Source organism: Lemur catta, chromosome 15 (genome assembly GCF_020740605.2).
Source record: "Lemur catta isolate mLemCat1 chromosome 15, mLemCat1.pri, whole genome shotgun sequence".
Classification (NCBI taxonomy): Eukaryota; Metazoa; Chordata; class Mammalia; order Primates; family Lemuridae; genus Lemur; species Lemur catta.
Genome location: NC_059142.1, coordinates 33851101 through 33877449, shown reverse-complemented (window position 1 = coordinate 33877449; position 26349 = coordinate 33851101). Strand labels below are relative to the sequence as shown.

At 37.5% G+C, this 26349-nt stretch overlaps 1 protein-coding gene across 8 annotated transcripts in view; it reads right to left on the bottom strand.

Annotated features, from left to right (window-relative positions):
* SPAG9 (sperm associated antigen 9) overlaps positions 1-26349 on the bottom strand; it is a 132973-nt gene that overhangs the window by 46103 nt on the left and 60521 nt on the right. For 4 of the 8 annotated variants that reach the window (XM_045526945.1, XM_045526947.1, XM_045526949.1 and 1 more), the window contains 4 exons: positions 24570-24720; positions 13726-13767; positions 3971-4178; positions 2962-3061 (listed from right to left, as the gene is read on the bottom strand). In XM_045526945.1, the coding sequence (XP_045382901.1) occupies positions 2962-3061; positions 3971-4178; positions 13726-13767; positions 24570-24720 (501 nt within the window). The remainder of the gene's footprint in view (positions 1-2961; positions 3062-3970; positions 4179-13725; positions 13768-24569; positions 24721-26349) is intronic. The other 4 variants (XM_045526948.1, XM_045526950.1, XM_045526951.1 and 1 more) reach the window with 1 other exon arrangement.

Below are 26349 nucleotides of genomic sequence, written 5' to 3'. Positions count from 1 at the left end.
CTCCCAAGGAAAGTACAGACCCAGGACCAGTCTGGATATACAGGAATATAGCTAATCCATTATGTACAAGGATACCTTAGGGCAGTGGTCCCCAACCTTTTTGGCACCAGGGACGGGTCTGGAAGACAATTTTTCCCCCATGGGGTTGGGGGGCGGTGGTGGGGAAGCAGAGCTAGGCAGTGATGCGAGAAATGGGAACAGCTGTAAATACAGATGAAGCTTCGCTCACTCTCCCACAACTCACCCTCCGCTCACCCACAGCTCACCCTGACCCCCAAGCGCCCCCACCTACCGCTGCTCACTCAGAGTTTACCCACCACTTACCTCCTGCTGTGTAGCTCAGTATCTAAGTTTCATGGAAGCTAATTTTTCCACAGACAGGGGTGGGAGAGGGGAGGTGGAGCTCAGGCAGTGACAAACCCGGTTCCTAATAGGCCATGGACCGGTACCAGTCTGCGGCCAGGAGTTGGGGACCGCAGCCTTAGGGCACTAGGACTTAGTTCTCTCACAGAACCCCAGCTGAGAAAGGGAAGGATGAAGGAAGAGCTGCACAAGCATGTTATTTAGATACCTGAAGACAAACAGTGTAAGACAAAGCTAAGAAGTAACAGAGGTTGCCTCTTTGGAGTGGGAATAGGGGTTGGTAGGGGCAAGGGACTATTACCCTTCCTATTTTGTATTACCATCTGACTTGAAAACTGCAGACATGTATTTATCTAACAAAAATAAAAATTAAACTTTTAAAAAGAGGTTTAGAATGACAAAACTACACAAACTGATAGTAAGTAGCTCCATCTCCTAGGCTTAGGAAAGGGTGAATAAGAAACAAATTTTCACTTTTTGTACTCTGCATTATTTAAACTTTTAAATAAGCAATAAAAGGTCCGGGTGCAGTGGCTCACACCTATAATCCTAGCACTCTGGGAGGCCAAGGCAGTAGGACTGCTTGAGGATAGGAGCTCAAGACCAGCCTGAAGAAGAGCAAGATCTGTCTCTACAAAAAATAGAAAAATTAGTCAGGCGTGGTGGTGTGCACCTGTAGTCCCAGCTACTGGGGAGGCTGAGGGGGGAGGATCGTTTGAGCCCAGGAGTTTGAGGTTGCAGGGAGCTATGATGACACCACTGCACTCTAGCTGGGGCAACAGAGTGAAACCCTGTCTCAAAAACAAAAACTAACCAAACAAACAAACAAAAAAAACCGAAGGAAAAAATATTTTAATAAGACAGAGCCTTTGAAATCAAAGTCCTAGATTTGAATCCCAGCTCCACCTCTTGCTAGTTTGGTAATCTCAGACAAATTATTTGGACAAATTCTAAGTCTCCTTATCTATAAAATGGGGATGAAGACATCTACCTCCTAAGGTTGTAATTAAGATCAAATTATATAAAATAATGATGATGAAAACAATAATATTAGTTAACATTTATTGAACAGGGCACTTTGGCGATGATTTAACATAGTGATTCATTTAATCCTGATAACCATCTGAGATAGTAACATAATCCCCTTTTATAAGTAAGAAAACATACCTAAGATTCAAACCCAGGCAGGATTTGAACCCACAGAGTCTTTCTTACTCTAGGGTCCATGCTTTTAACCACTGCAGCATACTGCACAATACTTAGCAGAGATCAATAAATGCCATGTATTCTTATGGTCATTTCTAGTTAAAGGATAAAATTTATGGAAGAAATTCAAAGAATGTCAGTAGCTCCTGACATTCTTGAGCATCAGTATATTTCAGATAACCCTGATTAAGATGATATCTAAACATTTTTTACCTACTATTAAACAGCCTTCCCATGGAAAATGATTCTAAAATGAAATTAATTTTTTCCAGTAGTGAGATCATTATAGTTCTGAAGGAAGAAGTACATTCTCTTCTTCCTGATCTTGGAGAAGGAACCCAGTTTGTTCAAATTGCTACTTCCTTCACTCCTGCTTCTTTGTTTCAAGTTACAGAAAGTACGAGATATCTCTTATCTCTCTCTCTCTCTTTTTTTTTTGACACAGAGTCTCACTCTGTTACCCGGGCTAGAGTGCCATGGCGTCAGTGTAGCTCACAGCAACCTCAAACTCCTGGGCTCAAGCAATCTTCCTGCCTCAGCCTCCCAAGTAGCTGGGACTACAGGCATGTGCCATCATGCCCAGCTAATTTTTTCTATATATATATTTTTAGTTATCCAGCTAATTTCTTTCTATTTTTAGTAGAGATGGGGCCTCGCTCTTGCTCAGGCTGGTCTGAAACTCCTGACCTCAAGCGATCCTCCCACCTCAGCCTCCCAGAGTGCTAGGATTCCAGGCATGGGCCAACATGCCTGGCCTGAGATACCTCTTGGCTATCTGTTTTTCCTCCATCTGCTATAGTCTGAATGTATCCCCTCTAAAATTCAGGTATTGTCAATGTGATCGTATTAAGATGTGGGGCCTTTACAAGGTGATTAGGCCATAAGGGCTCCTCCTTATGGGGACTGGAGCCCTTCCAAAGAGGCTCCCCCTCAGTGTTAGGGCTCACCTGCTCTCCTGCCATGTGAGGATGCAGAGTTCCTCGCCTCTAAAGGATATAGCAACAAGGCATCAGCTTGAAAATAAAGTGCAGCCCACTAGACAACCGAACCTGCCAGTGCCTTGATGTTGGATTTCCTAGCCTCCAGAAATGTGAGAAAATAAATTTTTGTTCTTTATAAATTACCCAGTCTCAGGTATTTTGACAGCAACACAAAACTGACTAAAACATCCTTCCAACTCCTGCTACTGATTCATGAGGCTACAAAGGTACATTTCACAAAAAATTTAAACCATGTACAATGTCCAGTTTCAAGAATAAAAACTGGAATATAATACCAACATTTCTTCAACAAAACATCTGAATTCATTTTGTCCAGTCAGAGAACAGAGAATAGTGTTTATGAGAGTGGGGAAAAGGAAAATAAGATGTCTTAATCTGACATTTACGGTACCTTGAACCTTTATATCCACTGAGATCTTTGTCCATATCCAACTCAGGGGTGGATTCAATGATTGCTTGAACTTCTGACTTCTCTTCATTTTCAGCATTACCTAAGGAAAGGACATGATGAAATAAATATATGTGTATTACATAATGCCCCTAACATGAAAATCCTGTTGCTTTTATGGTTATAAGAACAGCATTTGAACATTAAAAAATAGTAAAAGAGTGGGTTCCAGGAAACACAGCATTAGATAGTATGTCATATATTCAGTTAACTGTGAATATCACAAGCTAGTAAGCAACGAAGAAAAATTTTCATTTGTGTTTTTTGGGATATACAGTGCAGTCTATTCAAGGCCTTGCTTTCATTCCTATTTCAAGGGTGGGGGGAAAAGAACTAAAGACAAATACTAATAAACCAAGGTAGGGGACAGAAAAGAATTTTCCTCCTGCCTTTTACACTCTCTGATCTCCCAGCCCCTAACATTTTAGTCTCTAAGACTTGATTTAATCATTATCTCTTTTAAGCTTGTTTACAACTGAATAAAATGAATTACAGCCGTTCCTTTGTAATTTGTGGGGGCTGGTTCCAGGACCCCCCCACTATACCAAAATCCTCGATGCATGGGTCCCTTATATAAAATGGTGCATTATTTACATATAACCTATGTACAACCTTCTGTATACTTCAAATCATCTCTAGATTACTTTAAAACCTAATATAATGAAAATGCTATGTAAGTAGTTGTTATACTGTATTGTTTAGGGACTATGACCCAAAAAAAGTATGTACATGTTGAATACAGATGCAACCATTTTATTTTTTCCAATATTTTCAGTCCATGGTTGGTTGAATCCACGAATGCAGAACCCATGGTTATGGAAGGCTGACTGACTGTATCTAACTATTTTATAAATATAAAGCAGGCAACACCCCAAAGACATATTTTCTCATACTCAAATCATCTGAGTTTAGTAAATATTTTGCTACTAAGAAAAGAATGAGGGTCATTTACCTGTAGATACATTTCTAGTTTCTTGGGCTACCTGTACTTCAATGTGCTTGCTTATCTCTGATTTATTTGTTATATCTGTAACCTTCACAAATCCTTCATTATCTTCCTTTAAGGGAGTATCAGTAGGAATTGTTGCCACATCTGAATTAGCTGTTGATGCTGGAGTAGTAGCTTTAGATCCACCTTGGCTAACATCAGAAAGTTCATCCTACAAATAAAAATAATTAGGAAGAAAATTTTAGCTCAGTAATTTATTCTAAATCACTTTTAAAATGGGTTAAAAAATAAACTTGCCCAGAGAAAGTTCTATTTTAAAAAAAGGCAATAAAAAGTTACTGATTACCAATAAACAATCTCTCTAGATTATTTGCAAATAATTGAGAAATATTTAAGTAAATGGTATTTTTCCAGACATATGAGATTTTTCTAAACAGAAAATTTGAAAATAAAAGTAAACTGGAGGTATTAGCAATAAAATTATACATTAATGCTAACATCAATTTTTAATGGCTGTTGCAATATTGTATAATCACTTGATAATAAAGACCTACTTTAAAACACTTAGAACACATACTCTGCAGTAGCAGCTCTAACACAGCAATAGGATAACCAAATTCTTAATCTTGGGATAGTTTCATAAAGTTTGGTCTTAAAACATCCTGCATGTAAATATTTGAAGTGCTTGCTAAAAGGGCACCTTCTAGCCATGCAGTGTTGTGCACCTGTGGTCCCAATGACTGGAAGCTGAGACAGGAGGATAGCTTAGCCCAGGAGTTCAAGGCTAGCCTGGGCAACATAGCAAGATCTCTGTCTCTTAAAATGGAGAGGAGGGATATATTCTAAGTTCAACTCTAGACTTAATGCACAAAACTTTGGGCCATGAGATCAAGTAATCTGCATTTTAACAAGCAACCCAGCTTATTTATATACGCTTTAAAATTTGATTACCATTCTAGGGTCTACAGATAAGCTTTGAGAGGAACATACACATTGAAATTACATGCAAAAATTTTTGTGTATTTTTCTAGGAAAAGAACATACGGCTTTTATCAGATTTTCAAAGGGGTTTGTGGCTCCAAAATAATTAAAAACAATTGTCCAATGGCAACCAAGAATGAGGAAGTTCTTTTGGAGTACCTAGGTCTTAAGGAAAGAGAACTTGGCTGGACAAGGTGGCTCATGCCTACAGTCCTAACATTCTGGAAGGCTGAGGCAGGAAGATCACTTGAGATCAGGAGTTCAAGACCAGCCTGAGCAAAAGCAAGACCCCATCTCTACAATAAATAGAAAAAAATCAGTTAGGTGCGGTGGTATGCACCTGTAGTCCCAGCTACTTGGGAGGCTGAGGCAGGAGAATGGCTTGAGCCCAGGAGTTTGAGGTCGCAGTAAGCTATGATGATGCCACTGCACTCTAGCAGGGGCGACAGAGTGAAACTTTGTCTCCAAAAAAATAAAAATAAAAAAAAGAGAGAGAACTTGACAAAAGTTTACTACTACTACTAATAATAATTATAAATAATAAGGATTTGGGTAAAATCAGTGAATTTACCATTCACTAAGTGTATGACCCTAGGTAAGTTAAGTATTCTTTGTATATCTATGTTGTCTCATCTGTAAAATAGAGATAATGGTACCTACTTCATAGGATTATTGTTAGTTATTCTATATAATGACTTGGCAATGTGCTTCACACGTACTAAAAAAATGTTTACAATGTTAAGTATTATTATAATTTATAATTGTAATTATAATTATTAATATTTGTATAATTGTATGTTTTTATAAATGTAAAGTATATTTCCTATGACAAATAGAGAGCTCTTTATTCCTTCAACAATCCACTTACATTCTTCATCCCTATCCCAGGCTTTTTTTTTTTTTTTAATGATGAGAAATGTAGAAAGTCAATGAATGTGAGTGGCACACCCAGTGTTGGAATACCTTAGCTGCACTGGTGGGCTTGGGCTCTAGCAAATGGATAAAACCCCAAGTATTCTTAAACTGAAGACCTTCAATCCAGTAAATCCTTGCTATGCTCAACTTTTGACAGTTTATACTGTACTTGCCCTTGTACAATAATCCGTCAGCTACTCATTACCTTATTGCTCATCATCATTTTAAGAAACACATATACCCATGACAGACAATGACCTATTTACCAAAATTGAATCTTCTCTTGAGATTCTGAATCCATCAAAAGGAAAAAAAAAAAAACAAAAAACCCCAGCATGTCCATGCTAGAGTACAAGACTTACTTAAATATATGTTAAATTGGAAAAAATACGTATACTTTCAAAGAAATAATCAAAGCTAGCAAGGCATAGTAGTGCTACTCAGGAGGTTAAGGCAGCAAGATTGCTTGAGCTAGGTGTTCTAGACCAGGCTGGACAACATAGTGAGACCTCATCTTTAAAAATAAAAAAAAATTTTTTAAAGATGCATACACATTGCCATTTATAACAGTAAAAAACTGCAAACAAATTCATAGAAGCAAAGAGTGAAATGGTAGTTGTCAGGGCTAGGAGGAGAGGGAAATGGGAGTTATTAATCAATAGGCATACAGTTTTAGTCTAGCAAGACACATAACCACTTCTTCAGCCTTACTTCTTAAGAAATAAAAACAAGAAAAAAGCTCTAGAGATTTGCTGTACCACGGTGTACCTATAATAAACAATAATGTGGCCAGGCGCGGTGGCTCACGCCTGTAATCCTAGCACTCTGGGAGGCCGAGGAGGGAGGATCGCTCGAGGTCAGGAGTTCGAGACCAGCCTGAGCAAGAGCAAGACCCTGTCTCTACCAAAAATAGAACAAAATTATCTGGACAACTAAAAATATATAGAAAAAATTAGCCGGGCATGGTGGCACATGCCTGTAGTCTCAGCTACTTGGGAGGCTGAGGCAGAAGAATTGCTTGAGCCTGGGAGTTTGAGGTTTCTGTGAGCTAGGCTACGCCACGGCACTCTAGCTTGGGCAACAAACTGAGACTCTGTCTCAAAAAACAAACAAACAAAAAAAACAATAATGTGTTATATACTTGAAATTTTAAGACAGTAGGTCTCATGTTAAGTGGTCTTTACCACAATAAAACAAACAATAAAACATTGCAAACTTGAATGTCCCAAAATAAGAGAGTAAGTAAACTGTGGTACACATTATACAGCAATTAAAAACTTGTTGCAGAATATTTACCGAGATGCAAAATATTCACAATATTTTACAGAGACGGTGAGGATTAAAACAGTGTTATACAGTATGATCAATTAAATATACATACATATCAGAATATAAAATGATCTATGAAGTATGGTCCCAAAGTTTTTAAAAAAGCATATAAAGTAACTATAGATAGTACACAAACTTTTTTCCTGCTCATAATACTTTTGTATTCTTTCCAAGTGCAGCCCCTCGACTGAATCCAAACTTTACAGAACAAATCCCTTTATTAAAAGGGATTTAAATCCATTATTAAAATGATTTGTTCTGTAAAATTTGGATTCAGTCAAAAGGCCACATTCAAGGATCCAGAAGGCCACATGTGGCCCCAAGGCCGCAGGTTTCTCACCCCAATGAAGAAAACTTTGAGGAAAAAAAAATCCATTCATACTATTTATGAATTGGGGGCTATCGTTATTGGCTTGTGTTTAAGATAACTTTGTTTGGCTGGGCACAGTGGCTCACGTCTATAATCCTTGCACGTTAGGAGGCCGAGGCGTAAGGATCACTTGAGGCTAGGGGTTCCAGACTAGTGTGGGCAACATAGTGAGAGTCCTGTCTCTACAAAAAATAAAAATATTAGCTGGGCACGGTGGCACATGCCTGTAGTTCCAGCTGCTCGGGAGGATCCCTTGAGCCCAAGAACTTGAGGTTGAAGTGAGCTGTGATCACACCACTGCACTCCAGCCTGGGTGACAAAGCTGGATCCCAACTCTTAAAAAAAAATTTTAAAAATTAAATATAAATAAATGATTATCTGTCATGTGAAGTACACTACTGGCCATACACTAATAAAATTATCTGAACTGTACAATTATTTTCTTATTTGCATCTCATACTAGGCTGATTTTCAATGAGAAGGAAGACAAACCAAAGAAATAAATAGCTTAATTCTTTATCACCTCCTCCTCCCTTAAAATTAAAAGATAAAATTGCTGACTATTTTCTCCAGCTGGTAACTGGCACCTAATATAGAAGTATCTGACAAAAATCTGCTAAGTCCAGCAAATTAGCTTGTTTGGAGTAGTTAAGTCAGAAAAACTGATGATAATATTTCCAGAGCCAAAGAGGCCTGTATTGAAGACAGCTCCCAGTCCCTCTGAGCACCACTCTCTTTGTCTTTGCTTTGATGTGTACCCTATTAAAAAATAAAAGTGGTATTATTTTGATTAATTTAACAGCCTAGCTAACTCATATTTGTTTTGTCATATACATGGATTCCCATTCTTTAAAGGTTTGGAATTTAATACACATTTAAAAATACAAAATAGTCCAGGTGCAGTGGCTCACACCTGCAATTCCAGCACTTTAGGAGGCCGAGGTAGAAGGACTGCTTGAGGCCAGGAGTTTGAGGCCAGCCTGGGCAACACAGCAAGACCCTGTCTCTACAAAAAATTTTAAAGGTTGGCTGGGCATGGTGGTGCATACCTGCAGTCCCAGCTACTCAGGAGACTGAGGTGGGAAGTTTGTTTGAGCCCAGAATTCGAGGTTACACTGAACTATGATCAGGCCACTGCACTCCAGCCTGCGCAACAGAGTGAGACCCTGTCTCATAAGTTAATTAATTAATTAAAAAGTCTATCTTCTTGACAAAAAGTGTTGATGAAAGCACTTAAACCTATATCAAGACTGTGGATTCAGAAAGCCCTAGAGAATATAAAGTTCATCTATACTGAGAAAATTGATACACCTTTGAAACCATTTGAAAAATAAATAATTTGAGATCAATCTTGGACTTTTGTAATTTACCTCTTGAAAGTAGAAAAATTATTACTTCTTCTTCCTTATCATTCCAGTCTCCCACCTCTCAAAAAGTCTGGTTATTTTCACTTTAAAAAAATTTGTACTTAGGAATTAAAGTGTTCGCAATATATACAGTTTGGCAAAAGCCCACCTCCCAAATTCATTTGTGGATCTGGGAGCATGAAATAAAATAACCAGGGGAGAGTTGAATCTCAAACAGAAAAAGGATTATAATACCTCAAAGATCCCAGGGTTTTAGGCTACAAGGAAGTGGTAAATCAGGATCTACTTAGAAGAAAATGATGTTTTAAATTTGTCCTAGACTATCCAAATAACATGAGATTTATTATATTTATGTGTAACTTACTTCCCTTTTATACTTACCACATAAAAATATTTTACACTCTTTAAAATAGCTCACTGTGTGGGCTGTACTTGAGAGTGGAGGACGGAAAAGTTCTGAATTTTAGGGGAATAGTTTGCAAAAAGTATTTCTCCTTGGTCTCCCAGGCAGTAGTGACATAAAGTTCCTAAGATTAGCAGAAAAGAAGTCTGCCACACCATTTGGCTAGGGGCATAATATTTTTACACTATACCTCACTATCTGCCTCTAACTAAAGACAAAATGAAGAGAGACAAGCTTAAATATCAACCTGTTAAAAGATAAAATATATTACTTTTGGTCAACTGTACACTCATAAGATAATACAGTCATATGCCACATAACAAAGTTTTGGTCAACAATGAATTTCATATATGATGGTGGTCCCCTGAGATTACAACGGAGCTGAAAAATTCCTATTGCCTTAATGAGGTTATAGCCATCATAATGTCACAGCACAATATATTACTCATGTTTGTGATGATGCTGCTGTAAACAAACCTACAGCGCTGCCAGGCATAAAAAAGTAGAGCCCATACAATTATGTGCAGTGGGTAATACCTGATAATAAATGACTATGTTACTGGTTTATGTATTTACTATATTTTCTAACATTATTTTACAATGTCCTCCTTCTACTTATAAAAAAAAAAGCTAACAGTGAAACAGCCTTCGGCAGGTCCTTCAGGAGACCACACCGTCATCATCGGAGATGACGGCTCCATACAGGTCATTGACCCTGAAGACCTTCCAGTGGGAGAAGATGTGGAGGTAGAAGACAATGATATTGATGATCCTGATCCTATGTAGGCCTAGGCTAGTGTGTGTTTGTCTCAGTTTCAACACAAAGGTTTAAAAAGGAAAAAAAATTAAATAAATTTTAATAGAAAAAAGCTCATAAAGAAAATATTTTGTGTAGCTGTACAATGTGTTTGTGTTTTAAGCTAAGAGTTATTACAAAAGAGTGAAAAAGTTTAAGAAATTTAAAAAGTTTATAGAGTAAAAGGTTTCAAGTAAGCTAAGGTTAATTTATTATTGAAGAAAGAAAAAAACACTTTTATAAATTTAATGTAGCCTAAGTATACAGTGTTTATAAAATCTACAGTAATCTACAGCAATGTCCTAGGACTTCACATTCAATCACCACTCACTCATTGACTCATCCAGAGCAGCTTTCAGTCTTGCAAGCTCCATTCATTGTAAGTGCCCCACATAAGTGTACCATATTTTTTTCTGAAATCTTTTATACCGTATTTTTACTATACCTTTTTTATGTTTACATATGTTCACAGACACAAATACTTACCATGGTGTTCCAACTGCCCACAGTACTCATTACGGTAACATGTTGTACAGGTTTGCAGCCTAGAACAATAGCTCATACCACATAGACTAATGCATAATAGGTTATACCATCCTGGTTTGTGTAAGTACACTCTATGATGTTTGCACAATGACAAAATCACCTCACAATGCATTTCTCAGAACATGTCTCTGTTGGTAAGCGATGAATGATTGTATACACAAAACTAGGGAAAATTCTTATTAGTACCTAAATGAAAACTAAAAGTATTTATTATGAATTATTCATCAAAAAGTTTCAAGGTAGATATATGCTATTATTTCACATTCAATCTGTGGCTTCTTGAGACTGTAAATTTCTATTTTATATTATATTAGACTTTGTAGGTCATGTGACAGGCTGTACTGGTTTGGCTAACAGTCTTGATTGCAAAAAATGCCGCTTCAGTTATTTGAAGACCACTGCCTAGCCTATCAAATCCTAATGTCTGACATCATTAAAATATCTTTTTCAATGGCATGAGTAGTACAAAACATGGAGATTTACACAGTTGTCAAGTATCTTTCTGACAAACTTACTTATTTTGTAATCTCATTTTCCCCTCTTCAAAGTCCTTAAGGAATAGTCCCATTATTGGCTGTACATGTCATTGGAGAATGTCCATAAAAAGCAAGGACCTGATTTGGAACTGTAGCACTATATAAAAGAATGGCGCACACCTGTGCATGTTTAAATTGTGTTTTCAAACAATAGATGTAACTCAAAGATAATAAGCCAATGGCCAACAAGCACATGAAAAGGTGATGAACATCACTAATCATCAAAGATATACAAATCAAAACCACAATGAAGTATCACCTCACTCACATTAGGATGGCTACTATTTAAAAAAAAAACCCTCAAAATAGAAAATAACAATGTTGGTGAGGATGTAAAGAAATCAGTACTCTTGTGTACTGTTGGTAGGACTGTAAAATGATGCAACTGCTCTGGAAAACAGTATAGAGGGTCCTTAAAAAAATTAAAAATAGAACTACCGGTCTGGTGCATGTAATCGTAGCACTCTGGGAGGCTGAGGCAGGAGGATCACTTGAGCCCAAGAGTTAGAGGTTGCAGCGAGCTACAATAATGCCAGTGCACTCTAGCCTAGCAACAGAGAGAGATACGGTCTCAAAAAAAAAAAAAAAACGAAAGAAAGAAAGAAAGAAAGAAAAAAAAAAAGAACTACCATATTATCCAGCAATCTAAAGTCTGGGTATATATCCAAAAGTGAAAATAGGGTCTCAAAGATATATTTGTATACTCATTTTCGTAAAAGCATTATGCACAATAGCCATGAGGTGGAAAAAACCCAAATGTCCATCAACAGATAAATAGATAAACAAAATGTGGTATAGACATACACTAAAGTATTATTCAGCCTTAAAAAGGAAGGAAATCCTGTCACATGGTATAATATAGATAAACCCTGAAGATATTATGCTAAGTGAAATAAGCCAATCTCAAAAAGATAAATACTACAATGGTTCTATTTATACTGGTATCTATTAATAATGTGTGAGGTCAAATTCATAGAAACACAAAGTAGAATGGTGGTTACTAGGTGCTGGCATTGAGGTGGAAAGGGAAATTATTGTTTAATGGATGTAGAGTTTTAAGTTTACAAGATAAAAAGTTTAGGTGATCTGTTTTGTAATAATATGAACATACTTAACACTACTAAACTATGTACTTAAAAATGGTTAAGACAGTAAATATGTGTTTTACCACACATACAAAAAACAGTGTTATTACTTTTAGTTTCACTTGAGACACTGTGGTAAAAGCAATATGGTCTTTATGCTATTTTATTACTGGTTTAGATATCAAGCTAAAAGCCTACAAGCCATTCAAAATATTTCCAATTGTTCCATTCATCGAATGTACCATGCACTTAGTGCCATATAGAATATAAACGTCATGTGTTATCTGGGATTGCACCATAACTACTTACTTTCTAACAGACTATAAACTACATTTACAACCATAGAAAATAAGTTATCCCATTAAGGACAACTTACAAACACTACATTTTCGAATGTAGTGTTTTCCTAAGTAGCTTGAACTTCATCCAAAATAAGCTAAGTAAAAGGGCAAACAACTCTGTTACATAAATTTATCTGTCTTTTAGATTTGAAGGTTTTAAGCCAATGAAAATAAAAAAAAATTATTACACAAATAACTAGGCCAATATAAAATTCCTCACTATAAAACACGCATCACCTTATAATTTTTATATTTACATTTCTTTCTCCCTAAGTAAGTTTCTAAAGCAGTTCTTAAACTCTTCTGATTTACAATTCTATGGCATAAAAAAAGTCACAAAATTCTGTGTGTACATGTGTTTTTCTAGAGAGTTTCAAATAATTTGATTCCTAAAGGAATTTGTGACCCAAAGAAAACAATGAAAACCAAAACTCTAGACACTGACATTTAGGTAAAATACATCTAGATATAAATAGTATTGTAGGTTCAGGAGAATTCAGATTATTAAAAGAAAGGTATGAATGTCCTAACACTGAGGATATTTCTGAAGGAAGAAGACACAGTTTCATTGTCAATGCTGGAGAGCTTCCATGGACCCAGGGTCAACCCTGGACCTAGCAGTGCCCAGCGCAAGCCTTGTCACACAGGCTATTAACAGGTGTTTGCTGAATAAAGCCAGACTGGAGCTAAAGAATCTATTAAACTAGGGAAGCAGCCCACAGTAAAATGACACACTGGACTATCTCCTGATACGTACATTTGGCCCTGCGGAAGGTATCTGTGGCAAAGTATACTAGTTTTCCTACCTAGAGCTAGATAAATGGAAACAGAGTCTGAATTTCCATAGGATTTACTTGTATTTTTTTCTCCTTTAATTTTAAAATGCTTACTTTGGAGGAGGAGTAAATTACAGATTAAAATAAAGCCCTGGCAACCATCGTAGAGGAAATAGTTTTCTATTTCAGTGAATAACATCAATAGTCTCCCAAACCAAGCAACTGATTTCTTGAGAACAGCAGTTGAGGAAGTAACCAGTAGTTAATCACTTTTGTTTACTTTACGTAATATGTTTTGAAACACCATTCTCACCTCCTGTTCTATAGCCTTCAGAGGTTCAGGACTATTGCTGACCTGGGAAGAGGGAAAGATTACAAAAGAGAAAAAAATTATGTATTTACTAGGTTTTCACATATTTGTATTTTTGGCTTGTACTATCTCTCAGGATACAAAATTCATTCATCTGTTATGTTAGTACTATGTTTAAAATGAAGGTGTGAGGGTTTTGTTTTGTTTTAAGATTACCTCCTTTAAGACTCTCGTTCTCTTTGCTTATCAAGTCTTAAAGAAAAAAAACCAAACTCTAGTTTATTTAAGTGATATCATGGTTCAGAAGCCACTGTGTGGATTAGTGTTATACCTTATATTTGTTGATAAGCAGCTTATCACTTAACCCTTTTTTCTACTCTATGAAATCTTCCTGACATTTATTCTAGTCACTCTGTTTAACATACTAATTCAGTGTGGCATACTTCGAAAAGTTTACTACACCCTCCTTTCTCCTCCTATCATTTCTAAAACTGTTAAATAACACTAATGATTGAAGGGTCACCAAGACTCAAATCTTTTTTCTTTCCAAGATCAAGGTACTGAAATATTAAAACAAATTTTAAAAAAATTTTTTCATAAAAACATCTATTTATTCATATTCTTTATTTCTATCTATACATTTTCCCTCTATGGGACAGAATTTCTCTTAAACACAAAGCAAACTCAAGTTTTAAACACTCTTGGTCTGGAAAGTCATCAAAGTATTTTTTGAGGCTGCTAGCTCTCAGTTAATACAGCTGCTGGCTCTCAGTTAATTCCCTCAAAAAACACAGATTAGCAAGGCATGATCACTTTATAGAAGCCAGATTGCCTCTTATTTATTAGATTTTTTTCTAGCTTTATTAATATCATTGACAAATAAAAATGGTACATAGTTAAGGTATAAAACTTGATGTTTTGATATACATTGTGAAATAATCACTACAATCAAGCCAATTAACATATCTAACGCTTCACATAATTACTTTTTTTTTTCCCTCTCTTTTTTCGGTGATGAAAGCACTTACTTTGATTCTGGATTCTCAACATCTTTAACCATTCTCAACTATTCATTTCATCAAAAACTAGGTAAAAATTTGGGTGGTTCTCCCTATGTAAAAGTAGAATGATTGTCAAGATACATTATAAAATGAAAAAAAAAAAGCAAGCTGTAGGAAGATAATTATAATATAAATTCATTTATCTTAAAAAGACATTATGTAAGTATGTGCTATCTATGTACATATGTAAAGAAAAAGGTCCAAAGGATACATCAACTATTACAACGATGGGGGAGGGAGTGAAATTTAGAGTTGGAGAAACTTTCCATTTTTAATCTATAGTCTTCAAAGTTATTAAAAATCGTGAAACTGAATTAATGTAACTTTTTTTTAAGAGATGGGGTATCACTGTGTTGGCCAAGTGGAGTGCATGGCTACTCACAGGCATGATTACACTACACTGTAGCCTAAAACTCCTGGCTTCAAGCAGTCCTCCCACCTCAGCCAGCCTCCCGAGTAGTAATATAACTTTTTAAGAGAAAGTATTAAGCCTGTTTTATAAAATATCTAGACCTCTGAGCACCTTAACAACATTCTAATACATGGCATTGTGCCTAACATAGTGAGTATCAATAAATATTTTTGAAAGTGAAAAAGCAAGGTCATTTTCTTCAACAGGAAATATTTAAAACAACTTTTCCTATTCTAAAAGCTTGCTTAAAGATTAAACATCTGTAGAAGCCACATTCAAAATATAAGCTTCCAACACCATCATTTTCAAACAGTGTTGTTTATTTAGACTTTTACCAATTTTCCTACATAAGCATCTTGGTCAATATACAACACAGTAAATATACCAAAAAGAAAAAAAAATCCACTAACAGAGAACTAATTCCACTCCCCCTTCCCCAAGAAAAGTTTTTTTTTTTTTTGGAGACAGGTTCTTACTCTGTTGCCTGGGCTAGAGTGCAGTGGCATCATCGTAGCTCACTGCAACCTCAAACTCCTGGGTTCAAGTGATCCTGCTGCCTTAGCCTCCGAAGTAGCTGGGACTACAGGTGTGCGCCACCATACCCAGCTAATTTTTTTTTCCAGCTTATTATGGGGGTACAAAAGCTCAGGTTATATATATTGCCCATGTCCAGCCCATCCCCCTGGGTCAGAGCCTCAAGCGTGTCCATTCCCCAGACAGTGTGCCTGGCACTCACCATGTAGTCATACCTCCATCCCCTCCCCCCACCCCCCCACCTCCCCGAGTCAGCACCTTCAAACATGACCATTCCCCAGACGGTGCGCAACGCACTCATCATGTAGGCATACACCCATCCCCTCCCCCCACCCCCCATTTTTTAAAAAATTTTTGTAGACACAGAGTTGCCATGTTGCTTAGGCTGGTCTCAAACTCCCAGCCTCAAGCAATCCTCCCACCTCAGCCTTCCAACGTGCTAGAAGTGAGCCACTGCGCCTGGCCCCCAAGCATAAGTTCAAAAGGGGAAACAATACAAAAAGATTGAAAGGACTGAATCTTTACCCTTTTTCTCCTTCAAACCCTGTTTTCTATGAGTGGTTCCCAAAGTTATCAAATGAAGATAAATATGAGGAAAAAAGTTTATAAGTAAAAATTGAGGTTATAGAACAAATTCCTTATCCACTGTCACAAGCAAAAACAATATGAAATATTATAACATATAATCCATTTTTTCTTAAAATCCTATTTTTATTTTCCCCTACTGTATACACTAATATAAAATCTATATGGAGGTAATACAGAGTATAAACTAACAGAAAAACCCAACAGGAGCATCAAAGAAAGAGAATGCCCAAAAGCAAGGAGATTCTAAGCATTAAATACACTTAATGCCTACATATTGGTTCCTGAATAGCATTCTCCCAAAAAAATGAGCCAGGGCTCCTTGAAGAAGTAGATTTTTTAGGGCTGGGGCAGGGAAAACATAAGAGCTTGGAGCATCTTACAGTGCCAGTAAGGAAGGAAGTCCTCAAAAACGGATGGGGCATATCTAAAGAGTACAGGAGACAACCTGAAAGAGCTCCCAATGGCAAAAGCTGGAACAATTGAACAATTCGAGAAACCAAAAAAAATAACAGGTTTGGATAGCCCACAGAATAAAATATATATCTCCATTGAGTCCAAACTGAATGGAGGGAGGGAAGGAAGAGGATAGCTCTCTCTTACAGAAGCATTCCAATTAATGTAGAGGGATGAAAAAAAACAGAAAACAATCATTAGTAATATTTTATTTGTAATTCTTGTAGGCAAGATCCACTGATGGAGGCTAAAATCAGGGGATGAAAGTTTGAGCAGAAACAGGATATTTGCATAGTGTCAAAGTATATCCACCAAGATATTTTTTAATTATAAAAGGAAAAACAGTAACTTTACAATGGAGAAATCTGACACATACCAGCTGAACTAAGTGACCAAAGTTAACATTACTACTAGTAAGACTTATCAACATTATTTACACTTTGACATAACAGTAAAATAATAAGAAAAGATATAAGGCTTGTGTGGTATTTTTACCAAAAATGTATAGCCTCAGTCTAATCATGAGAAATCATCAGAGAAGCCCAAATGGAGAGATGTTCTACAAAATAACTAACCAGTACTCTTTAATTTTTTTTTTTTTTTTGAGACAGAGTCTCACTCTGTTGCCCGGGCTAGAGTGAGTGCCATGGCAACAGCCTAGCTCACAGCAACCTCAAACTCCTGGGCTGAAGCGATCTTACTGCCTCAGCCTCCCGAGTAGCTGGGACTACAGACATGCGCCACCATGCCCAGCTAATTTTTTCTATATATATTTTTAGTTGGCCAGATAATTTCTTCTATTTTTAGTAGAGACGGGGGTCTCACTCTTGCTCAGGCTGGTCTTGAACTCCTGACCTCGAGCGATCCACCCGCCTCGGCCTCCCAGAGTGCTAGGATTACAGGTGTGAGCCACCGCGCCTGGCCCAGTACTCTTTAATTTTAAAAAGTCTTACGATCATGAAAGACAAGAAAAGATCGATGAATTGTCACACATTGGAAAGGCTGAGACATAACGACTAAATGCAATGTGGGATCCTGGATTGGATCCCAGAACAGAAAAAGAACACTAGTAAAAAAGCTGGTGAAACCTGAATACAAGTCAGCAGTTTAGCTAATAGTATTGTACCAATGTTAATTTCTTAGTTTTGATAATTATACTATGGTTAGCTAACATTAAGGGATACTGGGTGAAGAGTATATGAGACTTCTGTACTATTTTTACAACTTTTCTGTAAGTCTAAAATTACTTCAAAAAAAGTTTTTAGGCTGGGCATGGTGGCTCTTGCCTATAATTGTAGCACTTTCAGAGGCTGTGGTGAGAAAATCACTTCAGGTCAGGAGTTCGAGACCAGCCTGAGCAAGAGCAAGACCCTGTCTCTACAAAAAAATAGAAAAATTAGTCAGGCGTGGTGGTGTGCACCTGTAGTCCCAGCTACTCAGGAGGCTGAGACAGGAGAATCACCTGAGCCCAGGAGTTTGAGGTGGCAGTGAGCTATGATGACATCACTGCACTCTAGCCAGGGCAACTGAGACCCCGTCTCAAAAACAGCAAAAAGAAAAAGAAAAAAAGTTTTTGAAGACTGAGAGCTTTAACTGTTTCATAATTTAAAATTACACATGCATTTTATAATAGGAATCTTTCATAATAGACAATACAGAAATACAGTTCAACTACTATAAAAATTCAAGCTTGGGAATTCAAGAGAATTCAAGCTTGGGAAAACTCAGGAACAATTTTAGAATTTAACCACAAAGGGAGGAGGATGGAAAATTCTTTTCAACAAGAATGCTGGCTCTGTTTAGACATTTCCCACTCTGTATGCTAAGCACATCCCCTGAAGAATGCAGCACACATTGACCACTGGCTTTACATACCAAACTATGCTAACAAGAACTCACAGGAGTTCTACTAAAGTATTTCAAGTCACATGGTTTTAAAAGAGCTCTTTAAATTTTTCATAAGTAGGTACCTACCTAATTTCTTTCTAGCTTTTTCTCAGTTCTAAAAGTCACATTCTACTAATAATCAACAACCAGAATACTCTTCAAAGAAAAAAAAAATACTTTTCTGGAGTATGTATACATATGTGTGTATGTGTGTGTGTGCATTATCCCATCCATATAATTTTCATGCTGTTTGCTAGGCCTTGGTTGGTTATTCACCACATTATTATTGGTAATAATAAAAGACTAGGAAAAATGATGGTGTCCCATCAAGGAAGAAGACTTGAATTGCAATTGGGATACATGATTCCTTTCCCCTGCCCACCTTCTAGGATTCTGATGTATCAATTACCTTTCTTCACTCTCTTGTGTTCAATTTTTCTTTCTATTCAATTCTCTTCTGAGCACACAAACAACCTAGTCTCTCCCATTCTAAAAGTACCTCTAACCTGTCAACTTCCACCTCAAGTTATGCTTTTTCTCTCCTTCCACCACCACCTTTCTTAAGTAGTCTGTACTTCCTACTTCCTCCTTTTATAATGCACATTTACTCCTGTTATTGGCCCTACAACTCTAACGACTCAAACCTACACCTACAAATGTACAAATTTAGTCCTCATTCTACTCTTTTCTCCACACCATCTAACCCTGCTGACAACTCCTTCCATTCTAGAACTCTCTTGGCCCTTGACTTCTAGGGCTGAAGTCTCTTATGGTCTCTCCTCTCTGCCACTACAACCCCCTACTCATGCCCTTCTCTTCCTATACATCTTCTTTCTCCTCCATTCCAGCCTCCTCACCCCCCACATACACACAGATGCTGCCTTCCTCACCTGCTCAGGCTCACGCTCTATGCCTGGCACCTCTCCTTGGGGAGGGTCCCATCACCCTATTTAGAATATGATGCCCCCGAAGCCAGGCTGCCCCTCTACAGGGATGTCCTTGACACGGCTGGGGCTCTAACTTTCTACACCAGGCCATCCCTTCATGGATACCCTCCTAATCTTGCTTGGTTGTGATACCAACCCCACTCCTGCCTCACCCTGCTGAGCCTAACCTTGCTCTGCCCTACCTGTGGCCTCAGGACTGAATTGTGCAGAAAGGAAAGAGGAAGGGAAGGTAAAGCAATACTATACCATCTTAATAATTAAAGCTTTATAGTCTTAATATCTGGCAAGGCAAGTTCTTGTCTTGGTTATACTTGCCCTTTTGTTCTCTAATTCCTTCTTTATTTGCAGCTTGTTCGTGAATGTAATTCAGTTAAATGAACAGCCTCACCTTATCATTTTGCCCATTCCCAGCCTTATAGCACTTTTTTTTTAACAGAACAGTTTTGGTCATTTAACATAAGGAGTTTCTTTTTATCAATTTCCCTAGACGTCCCCAGAAAAAAATTTCTTTTAATGATGCAATATAAAACTCCTCCAGCCAGGTGCAGTCAGATGTGCCTATAGTCACAGCTACTTGGGAGGCTGAGGTGAATCAGTTGAGCCCAGGAGTTCTAGTCCAGTCTGGGAAACATAGTGGAGCCTTGTCTCTTAAAAAAAAAAAAAAAAAAAAGTAAAATAAATAAATAAAGCTGGACAATTTAATGCCAGCAAAAGTTTAAAACAAACGAAAAATCCTCTGCTGTCTGCCTTGAACTGATCTCTAAACTCAATTCAAGGACTATCAATAGGGTATCAAGTAAGGGTTTATGTAAACTGTGACATTTGGATCGGCCTTTAAAGAGGGTGTTTCTACTGGTGGTGACCTAAGCAAGGTAAAACATATATATTTGGGGAAACTATAAAGAAAAGCAGGTCGGGCGAGGTGGCTCACCCCTGTAATCCTAGCACTCTGGGAGGCCGAGGCGGGAGGATCGCTTGAGGTCAGGAGTTCGAGACCAGCCTGAGCAAGAGTGAGACCCCGTCTCTACTAAAAATAGAAAGAAATTATATGGACAGCTAAAAATATATATAGGAAAAAAAAATAAGCTGGGCATGGTGGCACATGCCTGTAGTCCCAGCTACTTGGGAGGCTGAGGCAGAACAACTGCTTAAGCCCAGGAGTTTGAAGTTGCTGTGAGCTAGGCTGATGCCACGGCACTCTAGCCCAGGCAACAGAGTGAGAGGAAAGAAAGGAAGAAAGAAAGAAGAGAGAGAGAGAGAGAGAGAGAGGGAAAGAGGGAAAGAGGGAAAGAAAGGAAGGAAGGAAGGAAGGAAGGAAGGAAGGAAGGAAGGAAGGAAGGAAGGAAGGAAGGAAGGAAGGAAGGAAAGGAAAGGAAAGGAAAGGAAAGGAAAGAAGGAAGGAAGGAAGGAAGGAAGGAAGGAAGGAAGGAAGGAAGGAAGGAAGGAAAGAGAGAGAGAGAGAGAGAGAGAGGAAAGGAAAGGAAGGAAGGAAGGAAAGAGAGAAAGAAAGAAAAAGAAAGAAGGAAAGAAGGAAAGAAAGAAAGAAGGAAAGAAAGAAAGAAAGAAAGAAAAGAAAAGCAATTGGATACAGAGGCCTGGAGTTCAGGGAAGGGATCAAGGTTAGGATTCAAATTTGTGAATCTTGATGCGTGGATGGCATTTACAGAAATGGAATTTGATCTACCCAGATTAAGAGCAAGGCTGAGGTTTAAGCCCTGGGGTATCCCAACACTGAGAGGTCCAAAAGTAGAAGAGAATCCAGCAATAGAGAAGGAGCAGTGAAGAAAACTAGTTGGGGGGCCAGCAGGGGATGGTAGCAAGCTAAAGCAAGAAGCATTTCAAGAAGCTGAATGTATTCAAATACATCAAATGCTGTTAAAAAGAAAGATGAAGACTGAGAATGTTCTGTTAGATTTGGAAAGATGGGTGCTTTTGGCAATCTTGACAAAAGGCATGTTGGTGCAGTTGGTAGGACTGAAAGCCTGAAGAGTGGGGTGAAGAGAAAACCACCGTTCTTCAAACATGCCAGTATGTCCCTACCCCAGGGCCTTTACAGTTGCTATTAATATCTTATCTTCCTCAAACCCTCTTTCAGATCTTTCCATGCACCTGCATGTTCCCATGTCAGGGTGCAAGTCACCTTCTCCAAGGCCTTCCCTCACCACCCTAAAATAAGCACCCATCCCTACTAATTACTCTCTAGCTTACCTTGCTTTCCTAATAGCACATAACAATACTTGAAATTCTATTATTTTATTTATTCATGTACTTGTTTATCAATCTCCATAAGTGTGAGATAAATCAAGAAATAATATGTACCGAAAAAAGAAGAAACAACATGTACAAATAAATTCTCCTTTCTAAGAACTTGAGGGCAGGCAAGGTGGTTCACTCCTATAATCCTAGGACTTTCGGAGGCCAAGGTGGGAGGATTGCTTGAGCCCAGTAGTTCGGGACCAGCCTGAGAAACATAGAGTGACCCCTACAAAAAAATGTAAAAATTAGCCAGGCGTGGTGGTGCGAGCATGTAGCCTAGCTACTTGAGAGGCTGAAGTGGGAGGATCACTTGAGCCCAGGAGTTTGAGGTTGCAGGGAGCTGTGATGACACCGCTGTACTCTAGCCCTGGCAACAGAGCTTTGGAAAAAAGAGAGAGAAAAAACTTGTACGTTTTCTAGGTGCATGATTCCTAGAAAATCCACTGGATTATTTATAACCTCACTGACTATAGGTCTCTTACAGTGAGAAATTTGCAGTGTAGCAACAAAGAAGGGCTGTAACTTTATGATCACTGGCAAATCCCCTCATCTGCTATTCTGCCACAGAATTTTCTATTGTTCTCTGTTTCCTTGGTTATAACCCATCATGTGACTTTCTCACAGAACATTTTTGCCTTAACCTTACTTCACAGAAAAATTGTGCTAGTAAAATTAAGGTAATTATAATTCACACTTTTGGTTTTCTTCATAATGAAGTCAAAACATGCTCTAAATACAGCTAGGTCATCCCGAAGTCCTCAGGAGAAATGAGAGTTGTAGGATATTTTAAATTAGAGAGAGTCTAGTCTAATTCCTGTTACATCATATGGCCCATGAGTAAACCCTAAACCTGACTTCCAGCCTTTGTAAGGTTAGAGAAAGATAGTGGTTAATGACAAGGGCTTAGGTGAATAATAAAATACTGTATATGCCCTAATCAGTAGACATACTTCACACTGGACTTTTGCCATTTTATAACGTACCACCTCATTCCTGGAAATCCTCACCTGTTGCCTATCCCATTTAGTGGCTCCATGTCCAGACCAAGTAGAAATAGATAGGATTTTGTTTTAGAAACTCTGGGGAATACTTCCCTTAGTATCTCTAGGGAGGACACAAAAAACTCCCTACTTAAGTTTATACGAATAATCTGCTAAACGGTTTATAACTTGCCAGTAAAGTTCTGCCACAGCACGTCATTGGATTAAATAACAAGAGAATTATAATAATCTTTTCTTAAGGTATACTTTTGGATAGCAATTAAAATATAGTTACCATATGGGATACATTTTTGATGTATTAAAATTATCCCTCCTACTTAATTTTGTTTTGGGAAAGGTGGCATGGCAAGTAGGCGATGGAGAGATGAGATGTTTTGGAAGATCTATTAAGCCTCCAGGCAGGCTAAAAAAGCCACTGTGGCCGTAGGAGTAAAGAATGAGAGAGTTTCCCAGTGGTATTGCTGTGTATTAATACTGAGCACTATTAGCTTCTAACAAATTGAGCAAGAAGGAGAAAAAGGTGAGGTAAACCTTACTGTTAATAGTTTTTATTAAGAGAAAAGCTATCCAATATTTACTGACTGCTTGTTGTTTTGAGCACATTTCCAAAGTCAACAGAATGATTCTGAATGACTCCCCATTTCTAGAGCTGAAAGACCATTTATATTATTGCAAAAGATTCTTTCTAACATCTAAAACAAATAATTCATTCAACAAACATGTTCTGAGTGCCTACCATGTGGTAAACGCTTTTCTAAGTGTGAGGGATACAGCAGAAAATAAACCTCTTGGAATTTATGTTCTTAGTGAAGAGAAACACATGAGGCAAATATATACAGTAAATGACTTAGTATCTTAGAAGCACTGTAAGAGCTATCTCAAAATACTTAGACCATGATAAGTATTACCGAGAAAAATAAAGCAGAAAAAGGAGATAAGATATAAGTAATTCACTTGTGTTCATTGTAGGTGGCCTATTTGTTTCATGATAAAGTAGATTTTATAACGTAACGAAGGATCTTTTATAATCAATATTCCCTTGTAAGTATTCCATTTTATAAGACATAGATCATAACTTTAAATATTTTTTTCAGAATGTTACAAGGAAATAAATATTTTTTAAATTTAATTATTATTTATCTCCACGCTTAGAGTATATTATTGATTATGCCTATTACAAGTTGATGACAAGTTGTTGGTCAAGAATATAACCTATAATGAACTAACACCAAATCTTTTTAGCTAAACACAATGCATTTTTGTATACTGCTTTATGAAGTTGTTTTGAGGAAGGAACAGTGTTTAAATAAAACTGTACTAAATTGTGAAGCTTTAGACAGTGAACCAAGGATTTCAGGTAATAGTGATTTTCAGTTCTAAAAAACATAATTAGGCTCACTAGTCACCCCACCCTAAATTCAAAATATATAGCCTTTATCAAATAGAAACTAATTTTTGTCACTAGTATGCTAATCAAGATGTAATAATGCTTCACTTTGTTTTCCTACATAACTTGAAATAGAACAGTAAAAAAATAATACTCTTTGGGAAGAGCTTGCTTCCAATTTAAAAAAAGACACCAATTTTATAAACTAAAATGTATATAAACTATTACATTTTATTATGCTTTGGTTGTCTAGTACTTCAATTAGAATAAGAAATCTTACAATAAAATATAAATTGCCAATTTCAGCAGAATAAAGTTTACCTTCAGGCTGGTATGAGAACGTGGTTGACTTAATTCCTGAAATTTCCATTGCTCTGATCCAGGGGTCTCGCCTCCTTTCTGAGTGTCAGGTGTAAGCAATCCATCTCCAGCAGGTAACGGGAAAATCCCTAATGATATAGGGCGTTCTTTTCTATTTTGAGAGGGGAGAAAAAATTAAGCATTTATTTTTTATTTGTCATGACTATAAACAATAAGCCTGGACTGTCACTGCTTTAGAATCATCACCTTAAATAATACTGTCTGCCCATATGAACAAGTAGACTTATCAAAAAGAAAGAACTGAGTCTCGTAAGATTTTTTGGTTTTTTGTTTTGTTTTATCTTTTCAGATAGGGTTCTGCTCTGTTGTCTGTGCTAGAGTGCAGCAGGGATCATCATAGCTCACTGAAGCCTCAAACTCCTGGGCTCAAGCAATCTTCCTGCCTCAGCCTCCTGAGAGTAGCTGGGACTGTAGGTGTGCTACCACACCTGGCTAATTTTTATTTTCATATTTAGCAGAGACGGCAGTCTCACTATGTTGCTCAGGCTGGTCTTGAACTTGCTTCAAGCAATCCTCCCGCCTTGGCCTCCCAAAGTGCTAGGATTATAGGCATGAGACATCATACTCAGCCAGAATTTCATATTTTTTAAAATATTTATTTTTTTAGAGTCAAGGTCTTACTCTGTCACCCAGGCTGGAGTGCAGTGGCATCATCACAGCTCACTGCAGCCTTGAACTCCTGACTCTTAGGCTCAAGTGATCCTCCTACATGAGCCTCCCAAGTACCTGGGACTACAGGGGAGTGCCGCCATGCCCAGCTAATTGTTTTTTTTTTTTTAATTTTTCGTAGAAACAGGGTCTGGCTATGTTATACAGCCTGGTTTTGAACTCCTGGGCTCAAGCGATCCTCCCATCTTGGCCTTCCAAACTGCTAGCTAGGATTATAGGTGTGAGCCACCTTGCCTGGATGCATAGACTTAAATTAGCCTCAAGAAATCAACTAAGAAAAATGGTAAGAAATAGTTTAGGAAATCATATAAGTTACTGATGAGCTCCTTGCCTAGGAAGAAGTCAGTGGTCTGGTCTGACCTAGAAAAGAACTGCCGAGTTTTTAATCATACTTAGGTTAGCCCTAGGAGGACCTGCAACCCCTTCCTTTGGAAGTGAGCCCAACCCTTGTTTGTAGACTTTCCAAATCCTCACACTAATCCCTGGATGTTTACTGAAGCCTCTTCAGGGTATGCCTTTTCTGCCTAGAGGAAAATCAATATATTATCTAAATCAGGGCTACTGATTAAATGGTAAAAAGAACTCAAAAGAGCTCTATTATTCCTAAAGTAGGAAACTCTATTTTTCTACAGAACCACCATATGAGTTCCTTTCAAGCACAGTACATAAGAGAAAACCATTGCCAGTTTTTTCCAAAAACAGAGGCCAAAAAATTCTATAAAAGACTGTTGAATTTCCAGTGCTTTGTGGGAAATTTCAATGAACAAGAGTTATAATTTTAATAATAATAGAATTTCAACAAGAAATACATCCTTTGTTGGTGCACATAAGATTCCAAATCAGAGTGCTTTTAGAGAGTAGAAACAAGCTTACTAACAGGTCATACTGGGTCACTAACTCAAAAGTGTAGAAATCGGAAAGAAATAAGACACTAAAAGGTTTACTGCCTCCCAGAATTCATACCTCTACTGGTAAGAATGTAAGTTAGAAAAAGAAACAGTGAGGTTGTAAATGAAAGCGGGAAAATACTAAGTTTTGCTAAATAAGTCTT